Source organism: Dermacentor andersoni, chromosome 4 (genome assembly GCF_023375885.2).
Source record: "Dermacentor andersoni chromosome 4, qqDerAnde1_hic_scaffold, whole genome shotgun sequence".
In the NCBI taxonomy this organism is placed as follows: Eukaryota; Metazoa; Arthropoda; class Arachnida; order Ixodida; family Ixodidae; genus Dermacentor; species Dermacentor andersoni.
This window is the reverse complement of record NC_092817.1, coordinates 7,502,944-7,516,869: the sequence shown is the minus strand read 5'-3', so window position 1 is coordinate 7,516,869 and position 13,926 is coordinate 7,502,944. Positions and strand designations below refer to the sequence as shown.

The 13,926-nt window shown below is 47.1% G+C and overlaps 1 protein-coding gene across 2 annotated transcripts in view; it reads right to left on the bottom strand.

Moving 5' to 3' along the window:
- LOC126535912 (multidrug resistance-associated protein 1-like) overlaps positions 1–13,926 on the bottom strand; it is a 335,731-nt gene that overhangs the window by 978 nt on the left and 320,827 nt on the right. For both annotated transcript variants that reach the window (XM_050182763.3, XM_055073342.2), the window contains one exon: positions 69–263. In XM_050182763.3, the coding sequence (XP_050038720.1) occupies positions 69–263 (195 nt within the window). The remainder of the gene's footprint in view (positions 1–68; positions 264–13,926) is intronic.

Sequence of the window (13,926 nt, the reverse complement as noted above, 5' to 3'; positions counted from 1 at the left end):
AATGAGGTTACAAATTGTATGTGGCCACTTTGAACCTGGACGCAAACAAATGGTGAAGGCTGACTCACCTATCACAGTCCATTATGGTGTGAAGCCTATGGGCAATGGTGATCACTGTTGTGCTCCTAAACTCTCGGTGAATGGTGTCCTTGATGAGGTGGTCGGTGGCCAGGTCTACAGACGAGGTTGCTTCATCCAGAACCAGCACCTTGCTCTTGCGCAGAAGGGCACGAGCGAGGCACACCAGCTGCCTCTGGCCAGCACTGCATGCAACAAGCACTCACTCTTCCTAATTTGCTAGACTTAGTGAGTTGAGGACATTGGCTTTATTCCTTTTCAAAATTAAACCAGATGCAAGAAAAAGTGCTTGAGCCTAAAGTCACATATATTCAGTACCACATATTAATGGTTTAATCATCTTGCTGTCACCAATTCTCAAGAAAATGAACACTACTTTCTGTGACAGCATTGTATCATACCTGACGACGACTAGTACCTGTGAAGCCCATTTCAAATGCCACACCATGAAGCTTGACACAATGTTATTGACCCGCCGCGGTTGCTCAGTGGCTATGGTGTTAGGCTGCTGAGCACGTGGTCGCAGGATCGAATCCCGGCCACGGCGGCCGCATTTCGATGGGGGCAAAATGTGAAAACACCTGTGTACTTCGATTTAGGTGCACGTTAAAGAACCCCAGGTGGTCGAAATTTCTGGAGCCCTCCACTATGGCGTGCCTCATAATCAGAAAGTGGTTTTGGCACGTAAAACCCCATAATTAATATTTTTTAAAACAATGTTATTGCAGGCGGACACCATTTCTGGAAATAGTGGCGCTGCAGTTGGCATGGTGTGGCATGAGTGATCACATGGGCACAGCTGCCACATGGGAAGTAGGGGAGTCGGCCGAGAACAAAAGTTTCGGCAACACCAGAAGAGCATTAGCTGCGCTGTAGTTTGCAGCTCACCCATGATAAATAAAGAGACACCAAAAATAATCAGGAAAAAATATTGCATCATTGCGAAAGGCTATCACACGCCCTTGTGGGTGACGAAGTCTCTAGCTACATAGCGAAAGTATTTTGGATTTCACAATGTTTTTTTTTTGTCCAGTAAAATGTTCGTATGCTGCAACCTAAAGCTCATGACATGGTGAAAATATATGCTTTACGTGTAGCTATATTGTGTTCATGACCAAAAAAAAAAAAAAAACCTGCATAGAAAGCTAGACAAAGCCAGCCAGAACACCGCCTTGTTCTGTCTGCTCTAGACATGAAGCAATATAGCAAGCTTAAGAGGAAGCTTTAGCTCGGGCCCAACCCCGATGCTGCCTATTTAAATACATGTATAATGCAGAAATGCTTTCGTGAGATAACCACTGGTCCGATTTTAATGAAATTTGTTGCATTTGAGAAAGTTAAGTTCTAGTGACTGTTAGAAGTGGAATTTTGATTTAAGGCCTAAACCTTTTTATATTGAAGCAGAGCACTCAAAACAGACACATTAATGCACACATGAAAAAGGACATACACTAGCGTCTATGTATGTCCTCTTATTGTGATAGCAGTTATATGGACACTCCAGGTGAATTTTTGCTATCGTCACCACTGTCACCACAATGTTCCGTATAAAGTCCAAGGATGATAACACTGTCTCCGTGCGCTGTATGCTGTAAGTGTGAGTGAAAGCGTGCGAGGGTGATTTGACGATCACGGCTCAATCCCACGTGCGCATGGGAGGAAAGCAGGGAAGAAGCACGCAGTCTTCTGTCACGCCCAAGGAACCGGGTGAAAGGAGGTGGGGGGAAGGGGTCATATTTTGGCAGCAACTAGCCGCGTATGGCACGTGGCTGCGTGGGCTTTACGTTGAAAGCGATCTGCTCTGGAAATGCAGTCTAGGTGGGCCAACAAACACGAAGGTTGTGGGATCGTTCCCCATCTGTGGCAAGTTTTTTCTCCACTTTCATTTCCATTAATTTATTGTTTCTTTATTTCATTTAATAAGCACAAGTAATTTCCCTATGTTGTACTTGGTGTCAGTGTTTGTTGGCTTCTTATGATACGACTACAAAGTCGGGCCCCTCGGTTAACCCCCTCACTTCTCGTTCATTACATAACGAGGGTCTCGAATCCGGCAACACTGATGTCTTCAGGTCATATGTGTGGGTTTATTGACCAGTTGCCTTCACCCAAAAAGATCACATTCTCGTGATGCCTGCTGCAGAAAGGTTGTTCCACTTCTGCTGCCAAGGTTTGCGAGTGGTGGCGCTGGCTAATGCTCCCAGGGTTCTACTAGGAAACACAAATACCCAAGAAAGTGGATGGGGAAACGGCGCCGCGGTAGTTCAATTGGTAGAGCATCGCATGCGAAATGCGAAGGTTGTGGGATTATTCCCCACTTGCGGCAAGTTGTTTTTTCATCCACTTTCATTTCCATTAATTTATCGGTTCTTTATTTCATTTATTAAGCATAAGTAATTTCTCTATGTTGTTCTTGGTGTCAGTGTTTGTTGGCTTCTTATGATATGACGTATTTGAGATACATATACAAGATACTACCACAATTATTGTATCCGATACGATAATTGTGAATTGTGAATAATTGTGAAATACGATAATACGAGAATTTCTGAATGTATCAAAGTATCGTAAGATGCAAATAATCTTACGATACTTTGATACATTCAGAAATTTCTTATTATATATCTATATATAATGTAGCAGCAAATGCATATGCACAAGAATGTTTGCTTGGAAATTTTTTAACTCCCAACGAACCTTGTTTTATTTGAATGGAATGTCTGTTAGTATCTCTAAACTTTTGTGTTTATTGCTGAAGGTATAAATTAATATTTTCATTCCGAAACGATTTATTGGGGTTACTTTAGCTGCTTAACATAAAACCGCTTAATGCGCTATCAGAAGGTTTTGCTTTAGCTTTTGTAATTGATGGGAGTTGCTGCTCAGCTTGCCAACCGGCTAGCGGGCTGCCATCTAGTTCCACGAACATCAGACATTTGCCTGTGCATGATACTGCAGTACCGCTGTGGAGTTTTACCTTGTCCACACATGTATTACCGTTTACGCATCCCAGCAAACCACAAATATCCATTGGATGTACCACAAAAGACCAAATATACAAGACATTTAAAACGTCTAGTTCACATCTATAATATTGTTACGGGAAGGAAGAAGCGTGCATCTATTCACAAATGGCTTTTAATGGCGGAGCCAACGAGCATAGAGCAGCGATAATACTAAACTCTTCTTCGTCGTCCCCAAGGCCACCATCAGTGTCCTCTTCTTCCCACATTACCGACTGTGACATCACCCCGTCGGAAAAAGCACCTTATTGGTGCGGCTCATCGGTCTGAGAAAGGTAAGGTTTGAGACGGCTGACATAGATGATGTGAGAGAGAGGTGAAGGCACCGTGGCATTCAGCGGAGACACTTCATATGTGACAGGGGTCACCTGGTGAAGGATGCGGTAAGGGCCGTAGTATCGCGAGAGGAATTTCTCCGAAAGACCGACGCGTCAAGTTGGATACCAAACTAGCACAAGAGCTCCTGGTCTATACTCCACGTCGTGATGGCACTGGTCGTAATGGCACTTCTGGCGTGCTTGGGCCGCTGTGGCTACGACATCTCGAGTGTGCTCTGTCGGTGAGTCGAGTGTGGTCGAAAGGAGAGTCTCGAAAGGCAAAGTAGGCTCACGGCCGAAGAGGAGATAGTAGGGTGAGTAGCCATCTGTGGTGCGGCGCGAGGAATTGCAAGCGAACGTGACAAATGGTAGAGCAATGTCCCAGTCACGATGATAGGAGGAAACATACATTGCTAGCACGTTACTTATTGCGCGGTTCAGTAATTCGGTAAGACCATTAGTTTGAGGATGGTAAGCGGTAGTAAGTTTCTGTTTAGTAGCACATGATCGAAGTAAGTCGTCGATGACTTTGGCAAGAAAGTATCTTCTGCGATCGGTGAGAAGTTGACGAGGTACATCGTGGTGCAAGATAATGTCGTGAAGCAAGAAGTCAGCGACGTCTGTAGTGCAGCTGGTCGGTAGGGCTCTAGTAATGGCATAGCGGGTTGTATAGTCTGTAGCAACGGCAATCCACCTATTTCTGTCGTTTGATACAGAGAATGGCCTGAGAAGATCAACGCTAATGCAAAAGAAAGGGTCAGTCAGAATATCCAAAGGCTGCAGCAGACGAGCAGGATGCACAGCTGGTCTTTTCTGGCGTTTACACGACTCACACATGGCAACATAGTGGCAGACGGAGAGGTTGAGACGGGGCCAGAAACACCATCGCTGAATTCGGTTGTAGGTCTGTGAGACACCAAGGTGTCCAGCAGTGGGAACATCGTGCAAGTGCTGGAGTAGAATCTCTCAAAGATGACACGGAATGACAGTTAGTAGCTCGGGCCCGTCGGGGTGCATGTTGCGGTGATACAGGATGTAATTTTGTAGCACAAACATGTGAAGGGATGGGTCAGATGGATCAGAGAGCAGGCGTTTGATAATGGGCCGTAATGGTTCATCGCATCGTTGTTCAGCGCCAATGTCTTGCAAGGTGGAGAGCGAAAGAACGCCGGTCAGTGCGACATCCACTAAACTGTCCAGTACATCAATGGTATGACAAGCAGTCAGCGTTCTGATGAAGACGACCTGACTTGTAGACCACAGTGTATGTGTATTCCTGCAGCCGTACGGCCCAGCAACCGAGGCGTCCGGTGGGATCCTTGAGGGAAGAAAGCCAACAAAGGGCGTGGTGTAAATGGTCGACCATATATGTAAGGTCGGAACTTGCCCACCGCCCGAATGAGGGCGAGACACTTGCGCTCGGTAATCGAGCAATTGCGCTCAGCGGGAGAGAGGAGGTGGCTGGCATAGGTGATAACACGGTTGTGCCCACATTGGCGTTGAGCTAAAATTGCGCCGGTACCGTAGCCACTGGCGTCGGTGCAGATTTCTGTCGGAGCGGACGCGTCAAAATTGGCGAGAACAGGAGATGTGGTGAGCAGCGTGATGAGCTATGAGAAAACAGACGCTTGTTCAGAGCCCCAGCAGAAAGGAACGTCTTTCTTGAGGAGGTCAGTCAGGGGACGGGCAACATGGGCGAAATTTTCCACAAACCTGCTGAAGTAAGAGCAAAGGCCAATAAAGTATAAACCTCATGCAAGCGATCTTGCACGTGACAGCGACAAGCGACGCGATGGAGATGGCTGTCGCGTTCGCTCGTCGCCTACAAGTCGTACCCCATGCAAGCGACGACTTCGAGCGACGTCTCCCCATTGTTGCCGGTATGAGGGCAGCAATATAGGCGCCGAAACTAGCGTGACGCGTGCTTTATTAACTTAAGTTGATGTGTTTTACTGTAAAAAGCAGCATAAAATATTTCTGAAAGTCTGGCAGTAGATTCTTATCCTTGCACGTATAGAAAGTCAATCGTTTGCTTGTTCCCTGCGACTATCAGAAGTACTTGAGTTATGTACATCCAGTTCCATCTTCGCGCTATTGGCTAGTCGCTCATAGCACTTCCGGGCGACGAGCGACGAATTCTAGATTTGCAGAACCGAGCGATCGTGCGACAAGACCGAGCGATCTGTTCACGCGACGGTCCGATCTGTTGCTTGAAGCCGTCGCTCGTCGCTGTTGCGCACAAAATTGCGCTCATGGGGTTTTAACTTAAAGCTGCGAATGTCTTTGGCACAAGTTAGTATGGGGAAATTCTGCACAGCATGAACTTTAGCGGGGTCAGGGCGAATGCCTGACAAATCGACGAGATCTCCGAGTATGGTTATTTGGCGGTGACTGAAGTGGCACTTGGACGAGTTGAGCTGCAAGCCAGCGATGCGAAAAACAGAAAGAACAGATGAAAGTCTTTCAAGATGTGTCGCAAAAGTTGAAGTGAATATGGTGACTGGTTGCAGAATTACGAACGGGTCAGTGCACATAACAGGTAGAATAACATGCTTATGCTGGCCAATATAATATTCTATCTAAAGAAAACATCAAGGGCCTGGTTCGAGACACACGAAGAAGAGATTACAACTTGGGACCAGTGCAAGCAGATGCCTGCGTCTATTCACAGATGACTTTTAATGACGGAGCCAACAAGCGTAGGGCAGCGATAATACTAAACTCTTCTTCGTCGTCTCCAACATCATCATCAGTGTCTTCTCCTTCCCACAGTACCGACGGTGACGTACATGGCAGTCAATGGTAATCCAAAAGACTTTGAATGTCTGTGATTTGGACATCTCTTGCACATCTAAATGTTCCGTGCATTGATCGTACATTGTGCGTTGTGACCTGATGAACGCACCATGCCACAGAAATACAAGCAAATTGTCTCTAATGCCTAATACTGAGATCCTGGGAAAGAAAAAATTGCACTGTTGTCTGTTCCTGCACAGTGACCGGTCGTCTACTTTGTTTTTCCCCATCATGTGCATGTTCGAGAGCGTTCGAGAGGGAGAATGTCTTCCTGAATTGTGAAATATCCATCTGATCATTTTGAAAATATTCAAGTTGAAGTATTGCAGCCCAGTATTTCATTTGTGACCGCATTTATTTTTTCTGATGTGCTTATCAGTAGCAATTTCGCATGACCTCTGCACGCATTGCTGGACACCGCACGTCAAAAGCCGAAACTTTCGGTTTCGGTTACGTCACATTTTTTTCTCATACACAAACGCTTTCTTTTTCAGTTATATCTATTAGTACACTGTTAAAATATGGAATCTTTAACTTGCTGATATATTTGGACAGGTCATAAAGAAAAAACAAGCTTGAACTCGCAATATCTTTGATTTCACATTGCCATGAACATCAAATCAGCATGCGCCTCGATGCAGGGTAATCTACCGTGCGCAAGCAGCAATGAAATGTGCTTCATTGGTGGGTCTTTTCAACTTTTGTTCGGTTGACCATGGCCCAAGTACGTATATACTAGGCAGAACTGTACAGTTGCGTACTGAAATTTAGAGCTGTGCTCCCGACTACTATTTGTGGTACGTTTGTTCGCCTTGTGGAGCACTTATGGAAATGTCCTGGGGGCAACGTTTTGGTAGTTCATCTTCAGACATGTTTGTATCACTTGGTTTCTAGTACATTTCTGAGATATTTCTCATTTGCAATGCTTATCTCCAAATCTCTAGCAGCATTATGTTTTTGGCACTTTCATGGTGTGAAAAGTTGCCTGAGCAAGTTGCTTATCAAGATGAACATTCCATCTCTGGATTCTGCTAGTGTGGATTTTCTTAGTATCTATTTTAAAAAATAGCTAGAAAGTACTGGCTTTCTATCTTGAATATAGTGGTCCCAGAATCAGGTGCTGCCATGCAGGCCAAACCCTTTTTGTCAATAATTATCATGTGACATTACCTCCAACTAATCAGTTTTAATCCTTTAAATATAACTGTGGCATTGTGACTGCTAGTCATTTTCTGAGTGTTTACAGTGTTTACACCCTTTTCTCATCACTTCTGTTTAGGCAAGTTGAATTGTCAGGAGATTCTTATTGAAGTTCTTTTTTAAATTTTTTTAGATCCACCTTTAACCTGTTTGTATACAGCTAGAATGAATATTTTTCATACATGTGCCTGGCTGGGTACCAATCATTTTTGCAATAAAACTTTAGGAATTGTATAAATAAAAAGTGATGTTGATATGACATTGTGAGTCTCACTTGTGTGCTTTACCTATTGCTTACTGAACTCACTTTTTTTCAAGTAGCCATTGCAGGAATTGTAATAACTCATGAGGATCAAAATACAGATCTACGATATTGTGAGTGCAGTTTTCACATTTTGATGAGCGCTAGGAGTATACATAAAGGCTGATTTAATCACTTTAGCGGTCACTTTAGAGGATGAAGGCGAAACCCTGGGCACTCACAAGACATTCATTAAATTATTTGTCATTCTTATTCGACTGCATCTCCTATAACTTTTCTCCCACCAAAGGTCATGAGTTCGAGTGCCTTAATTGACTCAACCTTAATTAACTGTGCCTTAATTAACACCAGGTCATGGGTTCTACTTCTACCAAAGGTCGAGAGATCAAGTGGCATAATTAAATGTATCTTAATTAGTAGTACATTAATTAACTTCACACTAATTAACAACAACTCTTATGGGTTGGTCTCACCAAGTCGAGGATTTGAGTGCCTTAATTAATTATACCCTAATCAACTGTGTATTAATTAACACTGCCCTAACACCAAATGTTGGTTCAAATGACTTAATTAACTATATCTTAATTAACTTCACCTTAATTAACACCATAGGTAGTGGGTTCGACTCTCGACCTTCACCATGTCAATTGGAATCCAACTTGGAGATATGGCCAGTTTGCCCATATCTCCATGTTGGGTCGTGGGTTCAAGCGCCTTAGCTTTTTGCCTTAACACCAAAGGTCGTGTGTTCAAGTCCCACCAAAAATTGTGTGTTCAACTCCCACCAAATGTTGAGGGTTGTGAATTCCACTCTAAACCTTTACGTTGTCAATTGTAAGTGCCTATATCTCCAAGTGGGTTCGACTCCAACCAAAGGTTGTGGGTTAGAGTGCCCTAATTACTTAATGAACTGTGCCTTAGTTTGCTTCACCCTAGTTAAGACCAAAGGTCAAGGGTTCAAGCCCCAATTCTGGTGCCATTACACTGAAAATCGGATTTTTCTACCCATAAGCCATTTAAGGATTTCGCCCTAATAAGATACTTTGTGACTGTTGCAATCTATATTTTGACATTTACATGTTTATATGTTAAGAAACATTTCAAACAAGGTCACCAGCTACCTGCCGACAATGGTGGTTACTGTGGCATTAGTGTGTCTCAGCGGATGTACCATTGAGGACAAGTGCAATGCAAAAACAGCAGAGCATGTGGCCGAAGCATAACTAAAGGTACAGTGCATGTCGTAGGCCAGTAATTGTGCACGCGTGTAGGCATGTGGTTCTTGCGCAGAGTGTAGCGCTGCTCGCGCTGCCACAATAAACGTCCCTGTATTTTGTCTGAAAGTTGTTTTCTCATCTCTCCGTGGCAGTGCCATTCCCACATGGCAGCACTGTTATGGTGGCTAGCACCATCGCTGTATCTGTAGCATGATATAGCTGGCACCCAGTTTCCTGTTTGTTGCCTTGCTTTTGTTACCACCATCAAAGCTGCCAATGTCTAATCATAATTTGAATAGCACCAAAAATATATTGCACTGGAGGAGAAACAACAGTGCTAGCCACCTTAACAGAAATTGCAGGTAGGAATGGCACTGCAATGGCGGGGTGAGAATACAAGCTTCAAACAAAATACAGGTGATGTGATCGCACTAGAAGAAGCAGTCCTGCATTCCACATCGAAACCACATGCACGTGCATGTGCACAATGATGGATGGCCAACGCTGCTCAGTATGTGTTCAGTTCACATGCTCTGCTGTGACAATTGCAGGTATGCAGCTCATTATAGCATGAACAGGAAAGATTCATTGGATGTTTTATGAACTTCCTGTATCCATAAAAAACATTATTAGAGGTCACTTATGTCCAGCTGCAACATCCTTTCAACGTTACAGTCACGTGATCTGGATGGAGCTTAGATTATCCATAGTATGTATTTGTAACTTAGAAGGGTTTGGGTGCAAGCTAGCTGGTACAGGTCATTCATTTTAAACCGCGACAAAAAACACAGGGTCAAGTAAGAGCACAGGACCAGCACTGACTGCCAGCAACATCTTTATTAAAGCCCGCACAAATATATACTATTCATAACAGGCTGAAAGACAGAAAGGAAAAAAGGGAATGTGAATCATCGTCAATCAACTCTGTGGGGATGCGCGACCCTCACGCGTCCCCTGATATGTTGTTTTCCCGCATGGCTCACGTGGCCTGGCGCCCGCGGCGGTCGGAGTGGTTGAGGCGCAGTTCGAGAGATGGCGGCGGGGTTACTTGGGCGCCGAAAGACAAGGCGCTTTCTCTTTGGGTCGGGACAGCAAGCAGTGCGGACGTGCTGTGCCGCGCGTGCCCCGATCCATGCTTTTACGAGACTGTCTCGCGTGGCCGCCTTCGAACGCGCCACCGTTCGCGTGACCGCACGCGCGAACGACCAGGCATTGGGATCCAGCATGGGGCGAACATATTCGCTCGGTATCCGGTCGCAGTGAGTCGGACTTCTAGATTTGTCGCGCGCCCATCGGCATGTTTTGTGGATAGCAACTCGGCTAGCAGGCATTGATCTATGAAAGGTGCAATAAATGCCCTTGTGTTTGTTTGCACTACTGTGTTGTCGTTCCTTTGTCCCAAGAGCATGGGTGTGAGAGACCCCACATCTGGTGCCCAATGTGGGGCTCTTGGGGCATCGGACGATAGATTTAACAGTTTTGCTTCGTTCGAGACCTTTGAACCGAAGCGTAGGGCTAGCGTGGATTTTGATCGCTAGTGTTGGCGGCGTGCTTTCTTGAACGAGGCAACGGTGGCTGTAGTGTGTTTGAACTTGTCAACATGCTAAGCCTTTTCGCAAGTGTTTTTTTTAATGGCATTCGTCGGTACGAGAGCCACGTGGTCTGCATCCTGGGAGAGCGAGGCTTAGCGCCTGCGGAGCACGGCCAAGCCTGACGTGAGTGAGTACGGAAGCCTCGTGGGTGGTCCGAATTTCTTATGTAAATAGCTTCTTCTATCTCTTTGACTCGGATGAAGTCGCGGCTCTGGGAGCCGGGTGGCCACGGGTGCCACTACGGGCTGACTGGTATTGCGGCCTGGCACCGGCCGCTCCGACACCGTCTGGGATGGTGGGCGCCGTCAACTTGGATGCTGTGTGCACTGAGCAGAGTAGGACCACCTCACAGAGCTGACGTCTCCTCGCGGCTGCCTGTTTTGCGCCCATTCTGGGTGTTGTTTTTTGGATGCCGGTTGTTGTCAGGGTAGCGACGCTTTAGGCCTAAGGCTTTACGGAGCTGCCTGTTGCACGTGGAGGGACACAACCTGGTGGACTGTGGCGTTGAGGTGTTGCACTTTGCTTCCCTCATTCTAGTTAGCCTCGCACGAATTGAAATTAGTCGTTCGACTCAAGGAAGCGAGCTTCGTTCACGTGAACTTAGAATCTGAGTAGCTGCCCGATCTTTTGCTAGCCGAGTCGAACATTGTACCACGAGGGCGATGCGCATGCAGAATTTCTCTCCCTTGCACTACTTTAGTGTTTGCCGAGTGTGTTGAGTGTACGCAGTGTGATTGGAGTCACCCCTGGCTTGCTGTCACCTGCACATCGTCTGCGCTGCTGCCCCGGACTACAATCGAGTCACCCCGGGCGATGGTGATGATGTGGCCAGTTCGGCGCAGTGACTTCGGCGGCCTCCTGCGTCCAGCTCACAACCCTCGGTGGCGGACAAAAGAGCTGGCGGTCACCGACAGCTATGGCAGCTCTTGCCAGCAGGGCGCGTCAGCGTGAGCGACGCTTGCTCGTATTGACTACTGTGTCGTCGTTTCCGGAGTCCTGGCCTGGAATTGTGCCGTTGAGTCTGCAAAGCTGCTGCTGTGACCGGCGGACGCCAGCGGTGTACCCAGGAACAATGTCGGCTCGCATTGAGCACGGGTTGATGTTAGACCGTGTCACATGTTTCGCCGGAATAAGAAGTGATTTAAGGTTGGGGGGATGTGAGGATGCGCGACTCTCACGTGTCCCCTGATATGTTGTTTTCCCGCACGGCTTGCGTGGCCTGGCGCCCACGGCGGTCGGAGTGGTTGAGGCGCAGTACGAGAGATGGCGCGAGTGTTGCGCTGCTAACGCCGCCGACAGGCGGGGTTACTTGGGCGCCGAAAGACAAGTCGCTTTCTCTTTGGGGTCGGGACAGCAAGCAGTGCGGACGTGCCGTGCCGCGCGTGCGCCGATCCATGCTTCTGCGAGACCGTCTCGCGTGGCCGCCTTCGAACGCGCCACCGTTCGCGTGACCGTACGCGCGAACGACCAGGCATTGGGATCCAGCATGGGGTGAACATATTCGCTCGCTATCCGGTTGCGGTGAGTTGGACTTCTAGATTTGTCGTGCGCCCATCGGCAGGTTTTGGGGATAGCAACTCGGCTAGCAGGCATTGATCTATGAAAGGTGCAATAAATGCCCTTGTGATTGTTTGCACTGCTGTGTTGTCGTTCCTTTGTCCCAAGAGCACGGAGGAGAACCCCACAACTCCTGGTGTGCATGTGTTTTACATCATGCTGCTAAATTTGCCGTGAATGAGGACACCTGTATTCCCCTGTGCTCTTCAGCATTCGTACCAGTCTTGTGTAGTACTATATCCGACAGGATGGTCTTCTTCATGCCCTCTCATCGCTTTGTTACCCGAAAAGCGCTTCCTTTGCCCTTTGCAGCTCTTGAGCTTGCCGTCGGTGTCTGCACGAGGCCAATTTACAATCATCTTTTATCGCCGCTATCACTGCTCTGCCGCAAACGCCTCGGTTACGTTGAGTCGTTTGATTTAACACAAATTGTCTCCGTCCTCGATGAAGTGCCTTCTTCTGCCGTCCATGAACTGAGTGCCCTCTCCGTCCTCGACTCAACATGGACTGGTGTGTTCAGCCCATTCATCGTCAAAGATCTGACACATTTGCAGCCATCTCAACTTCTCACAATCCTTCAGCACTTCCCCCGTTCTTGCAACGTTGTGCAAACATCTCTTGGCTGTGCATCGACAGTCGAGCATCACATCGACACTGGCTCTCACTCACCGCTGCGACAAATACCATATCGCGTGTCCGCTACGGAACGTTGCGTCATTGCAGACCAGGTCGATGACATGCTCCGTCGAGGTGTCATTCAACCTTCACAGAACCCATGGGCCTCTCCCATAGTACTCGTCACAAAGAAAGACGGTTCCATCCGTTTCTGTGTTGATTTTCGATGGGCGAACAAGACCGCGCTGAAGCACGTCTACCAATTACCATGCGTCGATGATGCTCTGGACTGTTTGCAGGGAGCCGAGTTCTTTTCTTCGCTGGATTTGCGGTCAGGCTATTGGCGGGTTCAAATGGCAGAGGCCGATCGCCCCAAAACTGCCTTTGTTACCCCAGACGGATTGTTGAATTCACCATCATGCCTTTCGGACTTTGCAACACAACTGCTACGTTCGAAAGAATGATGGATACTGTTCTGTGCGGCCTCAGATGGAAAATCTGTCTTTGCTACCTTGACGATGTTGTGGTGTTCGTCCCTGATTTCACAACGCACCTTCTCTGCCTCCAGCACGTATTCACTTGCTTGAACAATGCCGGGTTACAACTTAACCTGAAGAAGTGTCAATTTGCTGTTTGTCAGCTCACCATTTTAGGCCATGTCGTGTCAAAGGAGGGCATTCGCCCAGATACCGAGAAACTATGTGCTGCTACTGCGTTCCCACAACCTACCACTATGAAAGAGCTACACAGTTTCATCGACCTCTGCTCTTACTTTTGGCGATTCGTTCAAAACTTTGCGTCAATTATATTGCCTCTCACGCAGCTCCTTGGTGGCGCTGGAGATCTCTCTTCATGGTCTCCAGAGTGTGACGACACCTTCACAACCTTGTGCCATTTTCTCACAACGCCACCCATTCTTCGCCATTTTCAACCTCAAGCGCCAACCGAAATCCATACCGTTGCAAGCGGTGTAGGCCTTGGCATTGTGTTGGCACAGCGTAAACCTGGCCACACAGAATACGTCATCGCATATGCGAGTCGCACGTTAACCAAGGCAGAGACCAGTTACAGCATAATAGAAAAGGAGTTTGGCCATTGTGTTGGTGCTTGGCAAGTTTTGCCCATATTTATACGGCCGATCTTTTGACGTAGTGACTGACCACCACGCACTATGTTGGCTGTCGATGCTGAAAGACCGAATGCCCAGCCTTGCCCGCTGGGCATTGCAAATTCAAGAGTATGACATCCACGTGGTTTACCGTTCCGGGC